The following is a 25,616-nucleotide window of genomic DNA, read 5'->3' as shown; positions in this document are numbered from 1 at the left end:
AGAGACATGATGAATAAAATATTACACAAGTTGCTATGGTACAAGCTCCCAGGGAGAAGTTTTCACAGAGGACTTAACATTTAAACTAGATTTTGAAGGCAGATTAAAGAAAACACAAAAATTAGTGGTTTCTTAGGCCAAAAAATAAGGAAGGGAAGGACTTCCTAGTCGGGAGTCAATAGGTTATTAGGGATGAAAGATCAATGATGGTTTAAGGGAACTGAGGATGTTGGTGTGGCTGGAGTGAGTGTCCTGAGGAGCAAGTGGTAGGACTGAAAAGTGAGATAGGAAAGGTGGCTTGAGACCACATTGGAAAGATTTTATCCTAGAAACTAGGATTTCTTGCAGGCTGATTCGGTCATTGTGTATTTTTTAAGAGCTACACATGACCAATCTAAAATTTTCAAACAATGGAGAAGAATATGAAAAGTAAAAGTCCCTTTTCTACTTTCCTAAATCTCTGTTCTTACTCCCCCAGAGGTAACCACTGTTAATATTTTATCATGCATCCTGCCAAAAATGCCCCATGCCAACACAAACATATTTGTCCTTTTCTTTTATGCAAATTCAACATCTTGCTCTTTTCACTTCGGAGGCAATCAGAGGAATGTTGTACAATGATAACTAGCTTCAGTGTGGAGTATGGTATGGTATGGTAAGCATTTATTCAGCAAATTATATATTATAGGCCTACTGTGTGGCAGGCTTTATTCCGGGCCCTGGCATTATAGTGGTGGATATCATTTAGGAAGCCATTGCTATAGCCCAGGTGAGGGCTGATAGAGGCCTGAAAGCCAGTGGGATTGGATACAAGAGCAATATTATGGTACAGTTGATGAGAGTGGCAATCAAGTGGCTGGGAAGTGACAGCTCTTGCCTTATATTTGAAGAAATTGATGCTTGGTGAAATTGAGTAAGTTAGCTAAGAAGCAACATAATACAAATTAGAATCCAAGACTCCTGGTTCCTTGGATTTTTGCTCATTCTAAATAATTGTATATTCTGTACTATTCTTCAGAAAACTATGTTCTGCGCCTTATGTGTAATAGTTTTATTAATTTGAATGTGATCTGTACCATTGTAATTATCTTTGTCTGTATTTTAAAGTAAATGTTGTTTTACTAGTATCTAGGTTTTATAGGGATAATTTCTGCATCTGATTTGCTACTTTAATCTCCTTTGTTCTCTGCTTGCTTTCAGGTACTTTGAATTCAAATAACCAAGAGGGGAGATTTGCTCTTCTATATTGGAGATAACGCAGCAGCGATGGGTCCACGAAAGAAAAGTGTTAAAAGATGTCTCATGAATAATGAGATCCCTGAGGAAACAGTATCAGAGGAAACAAAAGATTATATGAATCAGCTTTCACATGAAGTGCTTTGCCATATTTTTAGGTAAGATTATTTCTTTGGTTGCAGAAAGTTCTATTGGACAGATATTTTCTAGACTCTGTTAACATTCCAGGCTTCTTGGAATTCTTTTTGACTAAAAGACTTGTTGACTTTTGTTATTATATCACTGTGTATGTAAGGCAGCATTTCTGACTTTTTTTTTACTGCAACCCACATTGAGAAACACATTTTTGCTCAGTATGCAAATATATGTAAGTGGTTGAGTCAAAAGTTTTGTGAAATAATACCTATCATTACCATATGCAGTGCACACATGAAAGTTATTTTGTGATGAACTTTTTTTCAGAATCTTTTTTTGAATTATATTTTATCCAAATTGCATTATAACAGTAGTTAAAGAAACCAAAACAAACAAAAAACTCACAACATCAACAAAAATAACCTGTCTTTCTAGTTTCCCCTGCTCTCTTACTTCAGTCATGATCCATTCAATAAATAAATCCTAATATGCTTTGTTTCTGGAATTGGAGACCTGAGTTTGAATCCTGAGTCTCTCATTTACTAGCTGTGGACCAATGAGTAAGGATTCAATGAGATGATGCTTTTAAAGCACCTCACACACTGCATGGCTTAAATGCTTCATATTGCTACATGGTCTTCATAATTATCGTTTTAGTCACTGTGTTCTATTCCTATGACATGATAATTACCTTACCCCTTGTGTTCTGACATCTGGATTGTTTCCAGTTTTTCTCTTACACAATTATAGTAAACTTTTCTAACCATCTGAATTTTCAATTATTTTAGATTATTTTCTAGAGTAAATTTCCATATGAAGTTCTTGGAGATGATTTGAATTTTTAAAAATTATTAAATATTTGTAAATTTAGATGTTTTTAAGAAGTAGAGTTACTTTAGGGAACCATGGATACTTTATTTTTATTTTCTAATATAAATTTGTATTAGTCTTTATCATCTTCAGTTTGTTACTTTGTGACATAGTGCAGTTTTTGTTAGTTTAGTTCTGGGAATAGGGGCCCAATTAAAATAACCAATTTTTTTTTAACATAATGAAAAACTGCTAAAGTTCATCTTACAGAAAAATGTCTACTAGAATAGCCAAAATTTTTTGAAAAAAGAGTGTAACCTTATCAGATATTCAAATACATTTAAAAATATACAATAATTAAAGATTTGGAATTGGAGAAGATATCCGGGCAGTAGGGTAAAATAGATAGAACTCCATATCTAGGCTCCATATGTAGATTCAAATATATGTGGGGAATCTTGTTTATAATAAGCTTGGTATTCATCACTGAGGAAAAGCTATGTGGGTTATTATTCATTGATGATGTCACAACCTGAAAGCCATTTGGAGAAAATAATAAAAGCATGTTCTTATCTCATACCTGACAACTAAATTCTAAGTGCATCAATGAAATAAACAATAAAGCTATTAAAATTCCAGAAGAAATCATAGATAAAGTTGTTTCCAGGCTTGTGTGTTAGACGTTTGTGAATGATGGAAGGACATACTGTGAACAAAATTGGATCGTATTTTAAGTTGAGAGTGGATCAAATAACATTATACAGTTCAAACAGAATACTAAAATGGAAGGGTTGGAGTCAAGCACAAGGATGTTATTCTGGTTCTAATGCAAAAAACATGCAGCAAATTGGCAGAATGTAAAGAACTGTGAACTAAGCTGAATACTTAAATTGGGTATGAGCTGTTTATTCTAAAAAAAGATTTATTTTTAAGCTTCTGACGTTTTTATCTGAGGACCAGTGTTTTAGTTTTTGATAATTACTTAGCATGTTTTCATGAAATAAGTAAAACTATGGCTTCCTTAAAAGAAACCTAATCTTTGTTGTGTGTGCCATGTTAAACACATCTTTTCTAAAATGTATTTGATCTGCCTTTTGAACTCCAGCCCATTGACTATGTATCTGTGAAGAAAAAATAACATTTCTTTTTCTGAAGACAAATGTGATGTAAGATAAACTTCGTGTGATTACTGATCTATTTGTATTTAAAGGGAGTATAATATTAACTGAGGCAAATACTTTGCATAACAATGATTTGGGGGAAAATGTTTTAGTGGCAAAACTAAACTCAACATTTTTCATTGTTTGTAAAATGTGTAGTTATATAGTTTCTGAAAATTTTGCGTACCTTTAAGTTATGGAGGCTGTAAATTAAGTTAGCAGTAATATTTTTTTTTTTTTTCTTGGTAGAGAAAATGATTTGATTCTCTTTATTTAAATAGTTTTAAAGGGGAAGGGAGAGGAGCCAGAGGTAGGAAAAAAATGGAGTAGAGAAATATTCATCAGGCATACTTGGACTTTTCTTTTAGAATTAGCTTAATTTTTAGGATTTACACTCAGACCCAGCTGTGTTGACATCTTCTCATTCTAGCAGGAAACAAGATACACTCAGCTGGAATTTGAAGATAATTTAATGAAGGGACTATTTTGAGAGTGTGGGTAGGCGTAGGGTTAAAGGAATCAATGAGGGATGTTGAAGAATTCAGGTAGGGGACTAGCAATGCAGAAAGCCTTTACCTGGACTTGACATTGGCCAAAGTCAACTGATAGAGAGGTAGGGAACACAGCAGAGCAGAGAAGGAAAGAAAAGATGGGGGAGGGCTGTGTGGCAAACATTGAACAGCTTACCTTGCAAAGTTGTGAAACAATGATTTCCGTCTGTGACATGATACCATCTCCATAAAGGGCAGCTTGCATGTTTTTTAAAAAATTAATCTAAGTGTGCATGGAAGGGTGTTGAAAAAGAATATTTTCTGATCTTTCAAAACATATGTTGGTATTACTGGAAACAGCAAAATAAAGGTTAATTGAACAGTTGCAAGAAGGAAAATATAACGAGGTTGGAAAAGAGGAAATTGCAATTCAGATAAAGTGTTCTCACTTAATGTTTATGAAATACTTTTATCAAAGTGTGTGATCTAAAAGGTAGAAGATCTAGGGAAAATTATATACTATAAACTTACTATACATATCTGAGAAAATAGAGTTTCTTGTGGTGTTGAGGGAGCAGAGAAGAATTTTTTAGACACTACAGAAAATGGATCTAGAAAAGCTATAAAATAATATTGGGCATGTTCAAAATGATCAGTGCTCTCATCTTCCTTGCATTCTCTTAACACCATGTTTTGAAATGCATTGAAGTTTTTTTCTTCCTACTTTTTTTTTGGAGATTCTTTTGTCCTTAAAAACTTAAAAGAAGAAAGGCAGGTTCTATTAAATACCCTTTGGAGGAAGCTCAATACTTTTTCTTTGGATACTTGAGTATTTGCTGACTTACCTGTTTTTAGTAAAAAGCCATATATGCCTATTAATCTTAAAACCCTATGAATATTCCGAAGGTCTTATTTCATTTGAGGGGTAGGAGAATGGAAGAAGGAAAAAATCACCCATCAGGGAGAGGAAGTCCTTATACACTTGATAAATATGAGTTTCTTTCTCTCACAAAGGTACCTCCCTCTGCAGGATATCATGTGTATGGAATGTCTTTCCCGGAAGCTAAAGGAAGCAGTGACCCTGTACCTGAGAGTTGTGAGGGTTGTGGATCTCTGTGCTGGGCGCTGGTGGGAATACATGCCAAGTGGTAAGTGGATTTAACCTGAAAACTAGCATTAATTATGTTTCCATCAAAGGTAACTTGTCATCAAATCTTGTTGTCTTGAGATAGACAATTGGAATCATCTTGTAAGTAGGGAGGCAGGGTTTTAGCTAAATTATTAAGGTTAGGTTAGTTTGATAAAATACATTTTGCCTGGCCCTGACTGGTTTGGCTCAATGGACAGAGCCTCGGCCTGTGGACTGAGGGGTCCTGGGTTCGATTCCAGTCAAGGGCACATGCCTGGGTTGCAGGCTCGATCCCTAGTAGGCAGCTGATCAATGATTCTCTCTCATCATTGATGTTTCTCTCCCTCTCTCTCTCTCTCTCTCTCTCTCTCTCTCTCTCTCTTTCTCTCTCTCTCTCTCCCCCTCTCCCTTCCTCTCTGAAATCAATAAAAATCTATTTAAAAAGAATACATTTTGCCTGATGCTTTCCTGTTCTAATGGTCTGTTGTTTTCATTTCCTATTCTTTAAAGGAACTATATCAGCCTAATCCACAAATACATGATTAGAAAATACTTACTGAGCCCTTTATTACCTAAATATATGCCTATCACATTAGATAAAGTGTCCTTTATTTTACAGTGCAGTTTTTCATGTTTTCCTGTACTCCTCCATGGCGCCCTGTGGTTAAAAAAATATTTACAAATATTTGTAAAGCTGCTCTAGTAGGCCACAGAGGTTGCACTTCTGGAACTTGAATTTCTTTAGCACTTTTAAAAGGCCTATGCTAGGTCTTGAATATTTTCAAATAAGGCATTGGCCTTGCAGGTAAAGAACTCAAAGTTAGTAGCCTAACCACAACAAATGGACCTCAGATAAAGAGACCCTGAGAAAAGAAAGTTGAGCCTGGCCAGTGTAGCTCAGTGGTTGACCATGGACCTTTGAACCAGAAGGTCATTCCTGGTCGGGGCACATACCCAGTTGTGGGCTTGATCCCCAGTGTGGGGCATGCAGGAGGCAGTCAATCAATGACTCTCATCATTGGTGTCTCTCTCTCTCTCTCTCTCTCTCTCTCTCTCTCTCTCTCTCTCTCTCTCTCTCCCTTCCTCTTTGAAATCAATAAAAATATATATATTTTTAAAAAGTTGATGACTTTATTTAAGCAGAACATATCTGAAAGGGAAGAATTAAAATTAAGGGCCAATCAGGATTTTTCCCCCCCAGTTAACATCAATCCATTAATTAGTGCCCTTTGGTTACTGTGTTTAGCAATTTAAAATTTTTAACCACCTTTCATCAAAGTATCCAGATCCTGATATTTTGAAAATGTGATGGGGCTGGGTATAGGGGAGCCTTTAAGGGTATGTGAAGAGCTGAGAAGATAATTGTCTTATTCTGTTCTATTATGTGGCATGGGACAGATTACCTCTGGATCACTGGAATATTATACAGCTTGGGCAACCATATCCTTTCCAGAGGGTCTTCAGTCACCTGGTAACTCTTACGGGTTGGCCAGAGTTAGTTAACAATAGTGTATACCTTTTTGCTAAGCAAAGACCTGAGGCTAGAACAGTTGTCTTTAAATACTTGAAAGAAACCATCCTAAAGGGAAAGCATTCATCTTACTTGAAGAGTGATCATTTGTAACAGGAAAGAAATTAGGGCAATGTGAAAATGACTGCCATTCCTTATATTAGATTTACTTTAATGGAGGTTAGGCCAGCAGGAATTCTGGAGATGAGATCAATGCACTATATAAAAAGCAGCATAGGAGAACTCCCATTTTAAACAGTTTAGAAGAATTTGTATGTACATTGCTGGCTTCTTTCAGACTGTGATAAAACCTGTGAACACAAGGCTTCCATCCCTGCAAAATATATAAAAAGAGTCAAAGCAGCAAACAGTCTCTAGCCTAGAATAAGATCTCACTAATTCTTGTTAATGCCACCCTGGCCTGTCTCTGAGTTTGAGCCCTGATTCTCTCTATAATAATGCTAACTAAGGTTTTTATATAGTACTCATGGTTTACATATGCAAGCTTTTTGAATTCTCACACCATCTCTAAAGAAGGTGGAACTTTACCCACATTTTAGTGAGAGGCAGCATGTACTGTACCATTAAAGCGAATGGACATTGCCAGTGGTCAGATTTAGTTTTGAATTTGGGCTCTGCCACATGGTAGCTTTTAAATTCAAGCTTATTTTTTACATTTGTAAATGGGGTGATAACCTTTTTCATTGGGTTGTGAGAATAGATGAGAAAACATGTAAACTGGTTAGCACATTGAATGTCAATAAAGGTTACTATCTATAATAATAAAAGCATAATATGCTAATTAGGCTGGATGTCCTTCTGGACGAAGCTGGGGCTGCTAGGGAAGCCCGGGTCCCTGGTGCTGGAGGGAAGCCCGGGTCCTGGGTGCCGGAGGGAAGCCGGTGCCAGCAGCCAGAGGAAGGAAGGCTACTCTTGCATGAATTTTGTGCATCAGGCCTCTAGTACGGGATAATAATGTGAATTGTTATAATTAGAAAGACCAAGACATTTTTAAGATCCTTTTTTACTCTTTAGTTTTGTGATGCTAAAGTTACCATATCATTCGAACTAGCCCTGTACAAAAAGCACAACTTTTGAAAACTTTAGTATGTAAGACGTAGTGATTTGGGGCTTCATTTTTTAAAAAATATATTTTTTTATTGATTTCAGAGAGGAAGGGAGAGGGAAAGAGAGATAGAAACATCAATGATGAGAGAGAATCATTGATTGGCTGCCTCCTGCTCGCCCCCTACTGGGGATTGAGCCTGCAACCCAGGCATGTGCCCTTGACTGGAATCGAACCTGGGACCCTTCAGTCTGCAGGCCGACGCTCTATCCACTGAGCCAAATTGGCCAGGGCCATTTTTATTCTTGAGAGTTACTATTTTTATCATTAGTGAGCTGACAGTTGGCTCTCTGACAGCCTACATTAAAAATAAAAGCCCCAGGTTGTCAAATAAAAAAAATGACAACAACCAGCACAATAGCTGTCTGGTGTGAATGCCCTGTCTTGAACCATAATAGAGTTGCGTTTTTTTAAAATATATTTTTATTGATTTCAGAGAGGAAGGGAGAGGGAGAGAGATAAAAACATCAATGATGAGAAAGAATCATTGATTGGGTGCCTCCTACATGCCCCCTACTTGGGATCAAGCCCACAACCTGGGTATGTGCCCTGACCAGGAATCGAACCATGACCTTCTGGTTCATAGGTCAGTGCTCAACCACTGAGCCACACCACCCAGGCAAGAGTTGCATCTTACTGGTCATGTCACATAATAAAGTTGCATCTGATTGGTTATTTCTTGGTAGCAAAAATCCTTATGCACATTATAGGCACCTTATCTTTTTAAAATTTTTTGTCTTTATCATTGATAGTATTACATATTATAGATGTCCTCCCTTTGCTCCTCCATTGCCCCCCTCCACCAGGTATCCAGTTTCCCTGCCCTTGCCCCAGGCCTTCACCACCCTATTAAATATAAGTTCTTTGGTTAATCTCTTTCTGCCACCCTCACCCCTTCCATCTGAGATTTCTTAGTTTGTTCCATGTTCCCATGCCTCTGTTTCTATATTATTTATCAATTTATTTTCTTCATTATGGTGTATAAAAATGCCATCGATTTCTGGATGTTGATTTTGTAGCCTGTTCCGTTGCAGAATTCATTTGTTAAATCCAGTAGTTTTTTGGTGGAGTCTAGGGTTTTCTGTATACAATAGCATGTTATCTGCAAAAAGGATAGGTAATTAGGCCCTCGCTGGATAGCTCGGTTGGAACATCTTTCTGATACACCAAGTTTATAGGTTCAATCCCTGATCAGGGCACACATAAGAATCATCCAATGAATGCATAAATAAGTGGAATAACAAATTGATTTCTCTCCTCCCTCCCCCCCCCCAAATTCAATAAAAAAATTTTAAGGGTAGGTGATTACTATTATTATTATTATTTTTGTAAGTCAATCAAATCATATCTTTTTTTTTGGTCAGATCTGCAAAAAAAATTTTTTTTTCGGTGTGCTGCAGAATGTTAGGAATTACTTTATATGTGTCATGAAATGAGAAAGGTTGAAAATTGCTGGTGTAAAATGTCTAGGGAGTGCCCCAGCCAGTGTGGGTCAGTTGGTTGGGCATCATCCCTTGCACCTGTCAGTTTGATTTGGTTTGATTTGGGATCAGGGAGATTCCAGGTCAGGACACATGCCCAGGTTGTGTACTGGATCCCAGTAGGGAGCATTGCAGGAGGCAGGCCATCGATGTTTCGCTCTCACATTGGTGTTCTCTCTCTCTCTCTCTCTCTCTCTCTCTCTCTCTCTCTCTCTCTCTCTCTCTCTCCCTCCCTCCCTCCCTCCCTCTCTCCCTCTCTCCCTCTCTCTCTCTTCTCTCTCCATTTCTCTCTCTAAAAATCAATAATAAAAATAAAATCTTTATTAAAAATAAATAAAATGTCTAAGGAGTGATAGATAAACACTAGACAGAGTAGTTATTAGGACTAAAAGAACCTAGGTTGGGATGGGATTTAGGTGAGAACCGAGCTTTCTGAAGATGAAGATCTTTCTTACCTTACTCATTTTTTTTTTGGTTGCAGGGTCTGTGGACCCCTTGAGGTTTTATGTACCAGAGAGTACTTTTTGGGGAGGAGGAAAGTGCCTAGTAAATGCTGACAGACAGAAAAATGAACTAGGCTCTAAATATCTTTGAACTTCTCAGGCTTCACAGATTCCAGTTTTCTGACACTATTGAAGAAGATGCCAGACGTCGAACAGCTATATGGCCTTCACCCTAGATACCTTGAGAGGCGGAGGGTGCGTGGCCATGAAGCTTTTAGCATTCCAGGTGTTCTGGAAGCTTTGCAGGCATGCCCAAACTTAGTGGTAAGTGCCTCTAGTTGAACATTTAACATCAACTAATTGATGAAATAAATAAAAATAATGATAACGCATGTTCACTCACATGTAAATTTCATCCATAGCAAACTTCTTAAGTTCCATTGCATGCTTAACATCTTATGATACAGAAATAGAAGCTTTGGGTGCTAAATTAAAAGCCTTTCTTATGCTTGCTTTGGCATTATTTTCTAGGGTGTGGAGACTTCTCATTTGGAATTGGTAGAATCCATTTGGACGTATATGCCTCATGTTCATATTTTGGGGAAGTTTCGGAATCGTAATGGAGCATTTCCAATTCCTCCTGAAAATAAACTGAAAATTCCTATAGGAGCAAAAATTCAAACTTTGCATTTAGTTGGTGAGTACATGTTTCTCGGGTCACTTGTGACTCCTTGAAATGCCACGTTAGTTGAATATTCATTGAAAGGAAATAGGCAGAATTTTAGAAATGTCTTTGTTGATTGATGGTAGCAAAGATATGCTTATGAGATTTGTATAAAAATTTCCCACTAAAAAGCCTGGGATGGGGAACGAGAGAAATACTGCTTCACAACCACTCTATTTCCTTTTTGAAGATAGTTTGAGTAGTTTTGAAAGTTGTTGGTTTTTTTGTTTGTTTGTTTGTTTCAATGAATCAGAATCCTGCCATTGTTATCTAACATCTACCTCTTGATTCTAGCTCAACCCTCTAGAACAGAGTCCTCCAGTGTAACTTACTGTGATGATGGAAATGTCCTATACTTGTCCTATCCCATATGGTACCCACTGTGGCTAGTGAGACAGGAACTGATTGTTTTTTTATGGTAATTTATCAAATAGCCACATGTAGCTATTTTTATATAATAAAAATCTTCATTATAGCTCTTAGGTTACTCGTATCTTCTCCAAGCAGAAAGTGCCCCGGTATTCTTCAACCCAGAGTCATTGGAAAACTCTACCACTTCTCTGTTTCCCTGAGAAATGGGGAAGAGATGGTCTTTTCCAGAGTCATCTTATTTGTAATGATCACAGTGTGTAGTCTCTGTCTAAATATTCCCTGGTACTATATCCCAATAATTTCAACCTAAGTAAATGAATTGGTAGAATCCATTTGGATGTATTTTCTCTAATTTGTTGTCTTTGGCTTAGATTGCTGAAGGGAATTTTTATTACTCCTGTTACTATAGTCTGACATTTAAAATTCATTTATTAAGTATTTTACCTAAAATATACATATTGAGTATCTGCTGTATTTCAAGCATTATTCTAGGTATTTTGGGATGGTCCTGAACTAGAAATTTCTGAAATTGGGTCAGGTGGGAAGGGAGAGCAGCAGGGGTGGTAGGAGTAAGTCTTAAATAAGACTTATGTGCACAATTATGGAGGAGGAGCAAAGCTCTCCAGCATCCCTTCATTGACAAGATCAAGGAGTGGTTCTGTTTAAGGACTTGGATATCTAGTTTGAAATTGGGTTTTTAGATAGCATTAGAATATCTGAAGTTAAAATATAGGCCCTGCACATAGACTGTATTTTTATATCTTTATGTTTTCTATGATTCCTGTCACAGTTCATTGCAAAAAAAATATGTACTTGGTAAGTTGAAATGCATTAAATAACTTGATTAATTCAGCAGCTTAACACTGTAATGGTGATACAAATGTGGGTAGTAAATTAATGAACGTGCTGGGGAAGACAGGTAATAGTCTTTGTGTATAGAATGGATTTGGGGCAAAATGTAGATTGGGCATATGATGTCTCATCTGCATCTGTCTCACTCTTGGTACCTTGGGTTTCCTAATCAGAACTACCATCATCATGGTAGATATATTTTTGAATTTTGCATCTTGAGTCTCAGTCTGTACTTTACTTCCTCTGTTTTTTTTTTTTCCTTTGGTCTCATCCTCAATTTTACTTCCCATCTGTTGCCATCCAATGTGTATGCATCATTCAAAGTTAAGTTAACCATGCTTATTTGGGAGTACCAAGTTAAGAAGTTATCAATACAGTAGAATTTAGCTTTCTATAGAATTTAGCTTTTAAAGAACCAGACATTCAAATACTCTAATATTGCTTTCTCTAGTTACCATTGCTAGCAGGGCTTCTACTGACTCAAAGTTAAAAGTTGCATTAAGCTGGTTTAGCTAGCTGCTGCTTATGAAATATAGTAACCCTGGACCCTTGGATATCTCTCAGAACCTGTGTCACTTCCTTGCTATTCTGTAGCCTGCAGTGTTTAGACCAGGGGTGGGCAAACTTTTTGACTCGAGGGCCACAATGGGTTCTTAAACTGGACCGGAGGGCTGGAACAAAAGCATAGATGGAATGTTTGTGTGAACTAACATAAATTCAAAGTAAACATCATTACATAAAAGGGTACGGTCATTTTTTTTTTTTTTTAGTTTTATTCATTTCAAACGGGCCGGATTCGGCCCGCGGGCCGTAGTTTGCCCACGGCTGGTTTAGACTCTTGAGCAAGTTCCTGGAGCTGCTTCCTTCCATTTAGAATGTACAAATTACCTGTCTTCTTTCTTCCGTATTTCCTGACTTTTCCTCCCACCATAAATCCGCACCCCTTTCTTCCAGACATGGTCCTCTGTGATTTCTAGCTTTAAGCCACTCATGGATCAGAAGGGCAAAGTAACTTTATCAATTTGAAATCCTATATAATAAAAGCCTAATATGCTTAATGTCCAACTGGTTGTTTGACCGGTTGCTATGACGCGCACTGACCACCAGGGGGCAGATGCTCTGACTGGTTGGTTAGCTTGCTGCTGGGGTCCGGCTGAACTGGACTGAGCTAGACGATTGGGACTGACAGGCCGGACATGCCCTGGAGCCCTCCTGCGGGCCCTCCCAGGCCCCAATTGTGCACCACTGGGGTCCCTCCCTCGACCTGGCCTGCTCCCTCTCGCAATCCAGGACCCCCCGAGGGCATGTCCACAGGACAGGCCAAGGGACCCCCACTGGTGCACGAATCGTGTACCAGGCCTCTAGTATTAAAATAAATGACTGACAGGTCTCTCACTTTCTTAGCATCATGCTGACTGGCTCCTACCACACATCTACAGATCCTTAAGATTCATACATTTGTAAGAAGAGCTTTAATCTCTGTGTCTGGTATCAGTCAGAAACCAGGATTTTTAAAGCCAACTAGCCTGCATTTGTGCTGAGAAATTTAGTTTTCCCACTGGCAGGATAGTGGACACTGGTAGTGAAATAGTAATTTTGTATATTGTTTCTGTATCTTCTTACTTTTGCTATCAATAACCTATATTTATATTATATCCACTGGGCAAATGTATCCTGGAAGGGTTGTGGTGTTATGAGAAAGACTTATGTGTATAACATATAAAATCCTATCTTCCCATGTGCTTTTACTCAAGAAATAACAAAGTACCTTGTCTATTTATGGTTTGTTTAAATTGTTCTTTACAAGACTGTTTTAAGTGAGACAAAGTTGATAGATTTTAATGGGGTAATTTGTTCTGAATAAAATATCCATGAAGTATATGTTATCAACTTGAAAATAGACTCGAACTTAGATACAGAATACAGAGTTTCTTGGTGATTTTCTTGTTTGTTCTTTTTTTTACATATATGTTTTAGGGGTGAATGTTCCTGAAATTCCTTGTATCCCAATGTTAAGGCACCTTTATATGAAGTGGGTAAGACTCACTAAGCCACAGCCATTCAAAGACTTTCTTTGCATCAGCTTGCGAACTTTCGTCATGAGGAACTGTGCAGGTAATGGGACATAGTCATGGTGGAGTTACTAGTACACATATGCTATTCTAAAAATAACCTAAGCAAACTCCATAGCTACATTCATAAACAAAATTATATTTTGCTACTACTATAGTATGTGTTTTGTAACTTACCTTGTGAAGATAAATACACTTTTTGTTTGAAGACAGTAGCTACATGATTTGTGTCTGACCCTTAGCAAAAAAAGGTGTCACTATGTCTCTAAGTATTTCTTATAGGCACTTTCACACTTTTTTATAGGATTGTTCTAATAGATATGTTTGCTTTCTTTGTCTTTGGTCACTTTTTTTGGATTGTTTTAATAGATTTCTGTTTGCTTTCTTTGTCTTTGGTCACCTAATCATTCTGCCTGTAAATAGTTGATCTAATGTACTTTAAAGCATAAAACACTGCTTTTATGATACTGCTTTTCAGTTCAGAAACCTTCAGTGTCTCTGTTTCCCGAGCATGTCAAGTGCAAACTATTGTGCTTTAAATTTTACAATCACCAGGGCCCTTCTTGATATCCTTGATTTTTGATTCCTTCCCAAGATACACATTCTTTTCTAGTCAGGTCTGCCTACATACTGTCTACAACAATACCACCTTCACCTCAGTGTCTTTCCTTATGCTGTATGTCCTGAGTTACACACTTCCTTCCTCCTCTTTACTTGTATACATCCTTCAAGTTCTGCCTCTTTCTGCTTCCCTTTCTATTCTATTTCTTTCTTTTTTTAAATATAGTATAGAAGATCTTATTTTTGTACTTGATATGTCCTGCCTTTTTATATTTTTATAATTTTTCATGTTAGTTTTATCTCCATGCCAGTTGCAAGCTCTTTGATAGGACCATATCTTTTATGATCTTCCATAACACTTAATCCAACAATCATTACATAGAGATATGTTTAAGTGATTGTGCTATTTACTTGAGTGAAGGATCAAATTTTCAAATTGGCTTTTCCCCCCTTAGTTATTTTGAGCTCAAAACTATTAAGACTTCAGGGAATTTATTTTAAAAAAACCCCAAAACCTATGCAATATTCTTGACAAATCCTAAGTATATGGTTAACAGGCCAATACTTACATTCTAATAAGTTTAAATGGCAAAGAGCCAACTACTTGGCTCTCATTTTCCAACATAGAATTTATGTTATTTCAACTGCTGACTTGAAAATTTGTCTTTAGGGCTGTTTATATAATTCATTGAATTTTGTTTTTCTTTTTCCCAGGTCCCACAAACTCCTTGAAATATGTCCCTTTAGTAACAGGCCTGGCCTCTGCCCGAAACTTGGAACACTTAGAAATGGTTCGAGTTCCTTTCCTTGGAGGTCTTATCCAACATGTAGTTGAAGACAGTTGGAGATCAGGTATTTGTTTTTCTTTAGTTACTAAATATTTTAAAAATCAATCTTTAAAGATCATTAAGATATTATTTACTTCTCTTTTTCAAAAGAAAATGCTTGTCAGTAATGGCACTTTCTGTCTGGTGTATTTCATAGAGAGTAAGTAACCATGAGCACAAGCTAGTATTCATTTCCATTTTATGCAATGTTAAACCTTCTTAAATAGAGTGATAAGGCATGTTTTCTGGCTTGTTAATACTTATATTTAGTTAATACATCTGTTATATTCAGATTGTTTCTGAGAAATGTTAACAAGGATGTCTAATGCTCTTTGGTTTTAAGAGATTTTTTTGACTTGGATACCAGAACAACTCAGGTATTAATAACATAACTATATTTAATAGTATATAAAATGTTTTCATGTTTATGACTTGGATATAGACCCATCCATTAGATTATGGCTTTTAAAAAAATGAACATTTTATTCTTTAGGTCACATTAATTATATTTTAAATCATGATATGTAATAGAACCCTCTCCATTTTAATCACATCTAATTGAAACAGAAATACCAAAAAGTTTAGCTAGCTAGATAATACTTGAGAACTGAAAATCTAACTTTGGATATTCAAAGTATAAATCAGGTAGGGAGCCTTGTTTCTGCCAAGGGCCATTTAGATATTTATAACATCATTTGAGAGCCATACAAAATTATCAACTTAAAGATTATCCTTCTATATTTGGTCAAACATTTAATTAACTCACCCCTAATGCCTTGGCAGGGCCAGACCAGATGTTCCCCACCTTTGGTATAAATGGAAAATCATCAAGTATCATTGGTTACAAATAAACATTATCACTAATAGTAATGACAATAATACTTCAAATCCAACAGAAATGCATAAAGTATTCACCAAGAGTGCCGGGGTCCAACCCCAGCGGGTCCAGGGGTTCCCAAAGGTGTAGACGGAGTCGGCGAAGAAGGAATGACACGGAAACAGTGTTCAGTTGATCAGTAGCCTAGCCAGGATCTCCAGCCAGGATCTCCAGCCAAGTTCTGGTCTGGATCTCCAGAGAGGTTCTGCTTCGGATCTCCAGCCAGGTTCTGTTCAGGTTCTGTCCAGGTTCTCCAGCCAGGTTCTGTAGCCATGTTCCCTCGCTAGGTTCTCCAGCCAGGTTCTGTCCAGGTTCTCCAGCTGGGTTCAGTCACCAGGTTCTAGTCAGGTTCTCTTGCCAATTTCTGTAGTCAGGTTCAGTCCAGGATCTTTTGCCATGTTCTCTCGCTAGGTTCTGTCTCTAGGTTCTGAGGCCAGTTTCTGTCCAGGATCTTTTGCCATGTTCTCTCCAGCGAAGTTCTTCTGTCTCTAGAGAACGTTCTGTGTAGGTTCTGTGCCTACGTTCTGTCTCTCTTGGTTCTGTATTCTAAGTTCTGTGTCTTGCTGTCTTACTACATCTGTATTTATACCAGTTGATTCCAATCCTATCAATCTCAATTACAAAGGTTAGGGCGTTTCTTATCTTCATTCCAGGGAGTAAAGATTATGTAGCTTAAGCACGATTGTTCGTAGTTAAAGTGATTAATTACCCACCTGGCACTTAGTTAAGAGGTTTTACTCCCTCCCTAACTTCAGGGGAAAATCCCTACCTGGGGAAACAACCTTTCTCAGAGAGGAGACCTTGGTTAAAACACATAGTGCCAAGAAGGTGAGCAAACATTTTAAGAACAGTATGCCATATATGCCAGGTCCTTTGAAACAGCAAGGATGGACCGGCTCCCGGCACAAGAGAGTGTTTAAAATTGTTTATAGTAACATTCATAAAAGCTCCAACATGGAAGCAACCCAAATCCCTATTTAGCAATAGCATGGAAAATTAAAATGTAACATATTCTTGCAATGGAATACTGTGCAACAATGAGAATGAACAAAGTAATGCTACAGGCAACAATATGGATGAATCTCATAAACAAAATGTTTAATAAAAAAAGCCAGACACAAAAGTATGCATACTGTGTAGCGTTATTTATAAGAAGTTCAAAACAAATCAGTCTTTTGTGAAATTCATTTAGCTATATACATTAATAATTTGTATATTTTTCCCCTCTGTATTTACAAGTCAGAAACATAGCCAAAACCAGTTAAAGATAAAGTAGTGTTGATCTTATTTCTTATAAATATATTGGAGGTTCAAACTTTAGCCAGAAAATGCTAGGATTCCTTACTTACAATTCCCTCATGAGCTTCTGGCTGTCTGAAAATTCTTACTTAAAATTTAAATAATTTGGACTAATTTTCAGACGCCATCAGAATGTCTTTTCAGAGTGACGGTATCTGTTTTCACCTTAGGAGATAACTAATAGTCCTAATTGATCTTGAGATACTCATTTGAATAGAAAAACAAACTTAGATTTTAAAAAAATTATCATTTAAAGTGAGAATAAATGCTTTACTAAAAGTACTGTGGTCAAATGAAATGTCTTATGTTTTGTTCCTTTTCTTTGTTAACCAGGTGGTTTTAGAAATTTGCACACCATTGTTTTGGGAGCTTGCAAAAATGCTCTTGAAGTAGACCTTGGTTACCTCATTATCACTGCTGCTCGTAGGTATGTTTCCTCTTCACTTGTCTTGTCTTAGAATTATATGTATTTTCCTGTTTTACAAAAATTTGGGGGAATATGTGTGAAAAGTTTGATCACGCCTTGTTCAGAGTTCAAATGCACTGGAGTTGTTTAAATAGCAGGGTTATCATGTAGTGGTAGTCCTATGTTATAATTGATGACCAGTTGAGCTGCTCTTTCAGATCCAGCAAGCTCTGAAAGGATGTGGTCTTATCAGCGAAAAACAGTCAGCTCTCTGGAAGTGCCTGAGAGTGTAACAGACATCAGCATTGATTCTCTGGCACCTGTAGCCATCTCAGGAAGCATGTTTCAACTTCAACAATTTTCTGAATCAGTTTAGTTAGTTGGAGATATTATTAGCTGTTGAGAAATCTGTTTAAAATCAGCCTTTTCAAGTTCCTGACCTTATAACACATTTCATATCACTGTGCCACATTTACTATTTCCTATGTTATCAAGAAGTCTACCTCTACTTGTACTTTAATATTTGATTTAAGTTTAATTAACTATTTTTTCAATTTACTTGTAAACAAAAGTCTTTTTATCAGTAGGATATTAAGAAAATAAATAAAGCAAAACTGTTTCTAAGTTTAAGTAAATAGGTATTGTTACCTACTGTAGAACTGTACTCTTTGTTAAAATGGGACATAATGGTTAGCATAGAAAAGATGTTAAAAAAAATACCAGCACCAGAGTCTTATTTGACTTAATCAGGTTTAAGAAAGCACTGGGAAGGATATAGGATTCTTACTGTGTAATTCATTGTTATTTAATAGGAACTTCCGTGTACCACCTAAGGTGTGCCCACACTTTGCAATTTGTATATTTAAAGGAAACATCTCTAACATCTTTTAATGGAGAGGAGAAAAGTTGTTTGCATTTGACACTTCAGCAAGATAAACTACTTTCAGAGCCTTATATTAGGAAGAGCCTTTGATTCTGGTTGCTTGTATTTCACTGTGATTGTGTATTTTACTGGTTGCTTGTATTTTACTGTGATTTATCTTTGTTCATAGGTTACATGAAGTTCGTATCCAGCCTTCCCTAACCAAAGATGGCGTCTTTTCTGCCCTAAAAATGGCAGAGTTGGAGTTCCCCCAGTTTGAAACTCTTCATCTGGGATATGTAGATGAGTTTTTGCTGCAGAGTAAGACTTATCCCATTTTTTTATTCTTTAGAATTACTGGAGGGAACTTACTTGACTGAAACCTGAATTGGGGTGTTTCATATTTTCCTGAATATAAGACAACTTAAACTCTTAGGTGCTCTCACTTCTTGAAAAAGAAATTTTTAATTTAAGCTTGAAGTGTCAGTGATTATTTTTTTCAATATTGCCTCTGAATTTAGCATATTATAGAAAATGTAGTGATTATCAGTATACTAAAAAAAAATCCTTATCTACATTTGATATTGTCTCCACTTTGCTGCCCAAGTTTCTTTCCCATTCTGCTTCATTTTTTTCACAGAATGTCATCCTTGGTTCCATTTGTTGAATTTGATCTGCCACACTTCTTGAAGCTTTTGATGGTCCTCTCAGATGAGGTCCCATTCCCTGCCCATGCTCTTCATTTCCATAAGTAGCCCGCTGGGCTACTGGATTTCCCAGATAGTGTGAGCACATAATGGTCAGTATTCATTTAATGATGATTGCTGTTGGAGGCTTGTTCACAGCATTTTCTGGAATGTATTTACAATGGGGAACTTAGCCTTTGGGTTTGAATGCATGTCAATTCGTTATTCAAACTTTTCTCCCACATGACGTTAGTCATACATGCAAGAACACCAGCATGTTTTTATTTTTGCAAGAATTAGTTTATTCCCCATGTAATTTGCAACAAGTCTTTCTTACACTGTTCACTGTCATTCCAGATGGCACTTTTTTCTTTGGATCTAATTTGTGTTGTAGAAAACCATAGAAGGCTTAATTCCTCTGGTCAGGACAGTCCAGGTCAAACAGCGTGTCTGTTGTCCTTTTTCATTTCTAATAATTGTCATAGTAATAGGATTTTTTTTTCTACTTTTTCTTTGTTGCAGTTCTCATTAATACAGGTGAAGGATTAAAACAATGAAATCAGCCAGTTTAACACAGGAATCACTTAATCTTTATAGCTTTGAAAAAGATCAGCTTTCCACCAACATAGCTTTAAAATGCTAAATTAGTATAGTAAGTTCATATAAAATCAGTGTACAGTAAGTCCCTCCATAATGTTTTTGGTAAGTTCTTTGAACTGTGGCAAAACAATGTTTGTATAATGAAACTAATTTTACCATAGGCTAATTGATATAAACAAGAGTAAAGTTCTTGTGGTATCTGATCAACATTGTAATGAAGGACATTTTAGGATCTGCTTTATTTGATATCAAACTTTTCTGGTTTTGAATGAGGTTGTAATATCTATGTAGTAACTTAACAAAATTATTAGTTTGGTAATTAGTGTTCTTTCTATAAGCTTGTATTTTGTTCTTCCCCAAAGCTCAAAACATCGATTTGTTGTTTCACTTACTTATTCATTCATTGGTTGCCTTTTGTATGTGCCCTGACTGGAGATCGAACCCACAACCTTGCTGTATTGGGATGGTGCTCCAACCAACTGAGCTACCCGACCAGGGCATATTTCTCTATTGTGTTTCTGTCCCCTCCCTACATATTTTCAAAGACAAACACTTTACCTTTGACTACTATTACCTTATGCTTTTCAAAATAACTTGTTTCAGTCTTTTTCATATTTAATAGTCCCTTAGCTCTGACCTTTTTTATAAGCTATCCTCTTCATATTTGCTGCAGTTCATCCATTTCTCTAGTATAATTGTTCTTCTCTGCTTCTCCAAAGGCAGCCTAGAATTCTCTGCATCAGAGTAGGATCCAGGTGCCTCTATTTAGAGAGGAACGGGAGGTCACTGGTCATACTCTGTCACTAAATCTCAGCCTCAGTGATTTAGATTTTAAAGCATCTGTCTAGGAGGTGGGGGTGGCCCCTGGTAAAACTTGAGTCACTTTTTTTGTTACAGAGGGTCTGGCAAAACATAAAAAGAGACAAAAATCCTTGTCTCAGACATTTATGGTAGAAGTGACAGTGCCAGATTGAGGAAATGGACATGCTGAAAAGCAGATGCTGTGTATTAGGAATATAAGTGACCCAAGGATGAATACTTATATAGATTTATGATCTCAGAGCTTCCTGTAAATGTGATAGGGATGTAATACTCATTGAAAACCAGAAGCAGTACAGAGTAGTCTTTAGTGCTGAAGCTTTAGAGAGAGGGAGGGAGATGGACTTGAGGACTGCCTGCTATTAATCGCGGGGCCTTGAGCAAGTTACTTTAGTCCATATCTCTTACTTGTTGTGGTTTTATCTACATTTAACAAATGAGAAAACATGGGCTTTTATTATTATAATCTCTGACATTTAGAAAGCATTCAGTAATGGTAACTTTTAGCAGAACTGTGAGCTGAACCAAAAAACAAAAATGAGTCTTTGGTGATGTCCTCAGGGTTTTGAGGGAGTGTTACAGTCAGGAGACCCTAAGAGCAGGAACACGCTAGTAGTCTCGAAGGAGTGAATGTAGGACATTGATTTCTCACATCAGGCTGTTTATTCAGACAGCACCCAAGGAACAGGGTCATTTCAAGATTTACCTGATCAGAGGAGAGAAAAGGCAAGTTTCAAGTCCAAAGGGCAAGAGAAAGCTTTTTATCAGGAGACTGAAGAAAATTGCTCAGCTTAATGGTAAAGGATGGGTTCAGGTGTAATCTGCAAATGCCAGTAAATGCCCAAAAAGGGGACTATCAGAGAGAGACTGAACTATATGGAAAGCGAAATTGGAAGAGTTTTGGAGTAGATTGCTTGTTTTAAGCATGTTCCAAACTGAAGGTATAAATCCCTCTAGTATGCAGGGCAGTTTCACCAGAGCAACTGTTTTCTTTGTGTCACTTGATTACAAGGACTGGGAAGATGTTGTTTGAATTCCTATATCCCCAGCCCTGAGCTAGACAATGAAAGTGGAAATGTGAACTAGATAAGTTCCATTTTTACTTCAAAGTGTTCATAGTCAACTGGACCATCCTGGAGAGTAGAGGGAAGATAGATGAGAGAAACATTGATAGGGGACAAGGGATGAGGTGTGATTTCCAATGGCATAAACCAGAATGGAGGGGCCTCTTCTACTTATATACACCCCCTCATCTGTGACAAGACAGTAGGAGCTCAGTGGCAGAGAGGGTGGGTGTGTTTGAGTTAGAAGTCCATGTCCTGGAGACAGATACAGATTTACCAACGAATAACATGGGCTCTTAAAATGAATCTAAATTCCCCAAGTTTATTCTTCTCTACATATGGCTATACCCAACTCCATAAACATGTGAGTTATATTTTTAAGGTATTATTTTTCTTTTAAAAGATAAAACTAAAACTTCACCATAAACTTGAACTAATATAATATATCTGTCCGCTTTGCTTTAAGAACTTTTGCTTTCTTTTTGCCTTTTCTAAATAATTGGAAATAATTTTTCCTATTAGCTGCCTCCCCTTAACTTTTAATATAAATTCTTACTTTAATGCCCATTTGTACAATACACCTAATTAAAAACTATACCTGAACCTGAATCTGATGATGGACAGATGACACAGAATGATCATAGAGAGTGATTGTACTGGATGTTAAGATAAAGAATTGGCAATGCTTCTGGACACTTAACCTTTTTAAAAAACAGTCTATTTCTCTTTTTAGGCAGAATGGCTAATGCAGATCTGGTGAAGTACGGTCTGGCCGATGTGGTAGAAAATCCTGGTATTATCACTGATATAGGGATGAAGGCAGTCAACGAAGTTTTTTCCTGTATCAAATATCTGGCAATTTATAATTGCCCCCATCTACATAATCCATACAATTGGATCTCAGGTACTGTAGGCTTAAATCTGCCTGTATTTTATGTCGAGATAATATGTATCTTTGTTTTCTGTGTGTACTATGGATTGCATTCGTAATATAAATGTAGATATTTTATATGAATTATTCATACAAGTTCTGGGAACCTTTGATAACCGAGTAGGAAGTATATTCAGTGCCTCTAAACTCCTGACATTTTCTGCCCAGAAGTTTGCACTGTCCAGGTTATGGATTCAAGTGCCCTGATCTAGATATGTACCTCTTTGGGCCAGGCACATACAATGAAGGTTAGAAATTGTTGCCTGGGATACTATGGTTGTTTCCTCTGAATTACCTTCAAATGGCACATTATCTGAAAGGGCAAAGTGGATATATATCTAACTTTAGTTAGGTGACATATTACACATTAACTTAGAGACATTTTTTGTCACCTTAAAATCCTAGGCTATTTCAGATCTCTCTACCCGCCCCCCCCCCCCCCCCCCCCCCCACACACACCCCGTGACTTTTTCACTTGGTATTTTTCCTTAAGAGGGAGTTGATTTTTCTCCCTAAGAGTGTAATACTGTTTATTTCTTTAAAGGTCCTTCTTAAATACCTAAATTCTCAACCTTTAAATAAATTCAGAACTACAGAATTTTCATTGTGATATCCTCTTTAATCAAACCATGCCCCCTCACAAACACCTACAGAACTGCCTCCTCTGCTGTCTGAGCCACCGCCCAGGGATATTGTAGCTCCTCACAAAGCCTGTCTTCAGGCCTGTTTTTGGGCTCTGGGGCCTCTGTTGAGATCAGTCACTCTTTAGAATGACCATGTCTCACCCACCAGAAATGAAATCCCTGGCCCAGCTGCACCAAGAAGTTATTGGGAAATCCAAACTTTAAGTTTAGGAAGTGTACACCACTTTTAAAAAATAACATTTATTGGGTTTTTGATTTGTTTGTTTTCTTAAATACAGAAGAGTATAAAGAAGAAAAAAAAATGGCCTATAATCCCATCACTCAGAACTCCTGTTAACACTTAAAAACTAAAATAATACATGCACTTGATAAAACAATATCAATCAGTACAGAAAGGTACAAAATGAAAAGTCTCCTCTTCTCAAAGGTAACCACCATCAACGGTTTCTTGTATATTCTATGGGCAGACTATTTTGGGCATGTTGCAGCCTATACATGTCTAGCATTGAAAATAATTTATATATACAAAAGGATCCTGCTATGTATGCAGTCCGGTAGCTTGTCTTCTGTACTAAGAATGTTTTGAGAGCTTTCCAAATCAAGCATATTCAGTTCTTCATTCTTTTAAAAGCTGCATAATGTTCTATTAAATTAATGCACCAATATTTCTTTAACTAGTGTCCCATTGTTGAATAGGTATGTAGGTTGTTGAGTGGATAATGTTTAAATCCAGGCTAACTTGGTTACATGTTAATGATTCCCACAGTGAAATTAGGTAACAAACATCATAGTTTACAGTTATCAAGTTGTAGAGATAAGAGAAAAATTGCTTAACGAAACCAGATTTGAAAGTCTTTGTGACCTATAGCAAAATTCATCAGTAATGGAGAAAGTGCTGCTTAAATTCTCTGTGGCCATTTCATCAACAGATCACTCAAGATGGACACGATTGGTTGATATCAACTTAGTGCGGTGCCATGCTTTGAAGCTGGACTCCTTCGGCCAGTTTATTGAATTATTGCCCAGCCTGGAGTTTATTTCACTGGACCAGATGTTTCGTGAACCACCCAAAGTAAATCATATTTAAGAGAATTTTTGTTCATTTATTTTGGTACCCAAGGAAGAAAACAAAACAAGTGTTTTCTTCCTAATAGTATGCCTTTACAGTGTTATAATTGGACTTTTTACTGCCAGACTCAGTGGAGGCATAAAGGTCAGAATAATGCATGGCCTCTTTCTTGTAAATGAGTATTAAGGGGTCTCTAGAAAAGGGAAAGAAAAAAGTAAGTGGAAAAGCTGTCTTCATCAGTTTTATAAACTGAAGATAAGGTAAGAGTGAAGACAGAAATTTGGGCTAATACAAATTATTACTCATACTAATTGGAACCCAAAATATAAATGAGGATTACGGATTTATTTGGAAATGTCTTACTTTGCTGCTGTCTTTTTTTTTTTTTTTTTTAAATATATTTTATTGATTTTTTACAGAGAGGAAGGGAGAGAGATAGAGAGCTAGAAACATCGATGAGAGAGGAACATCGATCAGCTGCCTCCTGCACATCTCCTACTGGGGATGTGCCCGCAACCCAGGTACATGCCCTTGACCGGAATCGAACCTGGGACCTTTCAGTCCACAGGCTGATGCTCTATCCACTGAGCCAAACCGGTTTCGGCATGCTGCTGTCTTTTTTAGTTGGTTGTATATCCTGGGAAATTTGAGATTGCCCAGTTGAACAAAATGTTATTTTAAAACTGCTTAACAAATAAAATTTATTATACTCTCATTGTAAAAAAAAATTAATGCTTCAACTAAGTATGTTCTCTCTTATCAGTTCTTACTGGTTACATTCCCACTGTTGAGTCAGTGGAATTTGAGGTCAGAACACTGGGTTTCAAGTCCCAGCTGTACCTCTTACTGGTCATGTGCTGTTGGGTGGCTCTCTTCCCATCATGCATCTCATCTGAAAATCAAGCATAATAACAATTTATCTTGCTTGAAGTGTTGTGAGCCTTAAATGAATTCTTGTATGTGTATGTAAAAGCATTTCATAAATAAAGTTCTATTTAAATATTCTTATGTAGAGATGAAATAAGGGATATAAGTGTGTGGTTTTATCTTAACCTTAGGGCTGTGCTCGAGTTGGTCTAAGTGCAGGCACTGGAATTGGGGTGTCCTCAGCCCTTGTCAGCAACCAGAACTCTAACAACGACAATGATAACAATGCCCAGAATAATGCCAACATCCATGACAACAATCATCATCCAGATGACTCAGATGAGGAGAATGACTTCCGGCAGGATCTACAACCAGGAGAGCAGCAGTTTGCAGCCGACGGTAACCCAGATCTTTTGTGAGCTCCAGATAGAGATGGTTTTTACTTTGGATCTATTCTATTCAGAGATCTAGTCTATCTCTGACTCTATTCTGTCCTTCCCTCCATTTCACTTTGTCACTTTACACATTAGGGTCCAAGTTGACAAGGTTAATGAAGGGATGGA

General features: G+C 37.1%; 1 protein-coding gene across 9 annotated transcripts in view; it reads left to right on the top strand.

The window, feature by feature from the left end:
• Positions 1-25,616, top strand: part of FBXO38 (F-box protein 38) — a 54,161-nt gene that overhangs the window by 5,658 nt on the left and 22,887 nt on the right. For 7 of the 9 annotated variants that reach the window (XM_036312310.1, XM_036312306.1, XM_036312314.1 and 4 more), the window contains exons 2-12: positions 1,201-1,394; positions 4,847-4,980; positions 9,682-9,845; positions 10,053-10,218; positions 13,447-13,584; positions 14,817-14,954; positions 17,439-17,532; positions 18,564-18,694; positions 22,276-22,446; positions 24,047-24,189; positions 25,245-25,452. In XM_036312310.1, coding sequence (XP_036168203.1) covers positions 1,267-1,394; positions 4,847-4,980; positions 9,682-9,845; positions 10,053-10,218; positions 13,447-13,584; positions 14,817-14,954; positions 17,439-17,532; positions 18,564-18,694; positions 22,276-22,446; positions 24,047-24,189; positions 25,245-25,452 — 1,615 coding nt within the window. In that variant the 5' untranslated portion in view covers positions 1,201-1,266. Of the gene's footprint in view, positions 1-1,200; positions 1,395-4,846; positions 4,981-9,681; positions 9,846-10,052; positions 10,219-13,446; positions 13,585-14,816; positions 14,955-17,438; positions 17,533-18,563; positions 18,695-22,275; positions 22,447-24,046; positions 24,190-25,244; positions 25,453-25,616 lie in introns of those variants that run through there. The other 2 variants (XM_036312309.1, XM_036312307.1) reach the window with 2 other exon arrangements.

The sequence above is a fragment of the Myotis myotis genome, unplaced genomic scaffold (assembly GCF_014108235.1).
Source record: "Myotis myotis isolate mMyoMyo1 unplaced genomic scaffold, mMyoMyo1.p scaffold_m19_p_6, whole genome shotgun sequence".
Lineage (NCBI taxonomy): Eukaryota > Metazoa > Chordata > Mammalia > Chiroptera > Vespertilionidae > Myotis > Myotis myotis.
The sequence above is the reverse complement of the archived record's forward strand: the minus strand, read 5'-3'. Positions and strand labels throughout refer to the sequence as shown.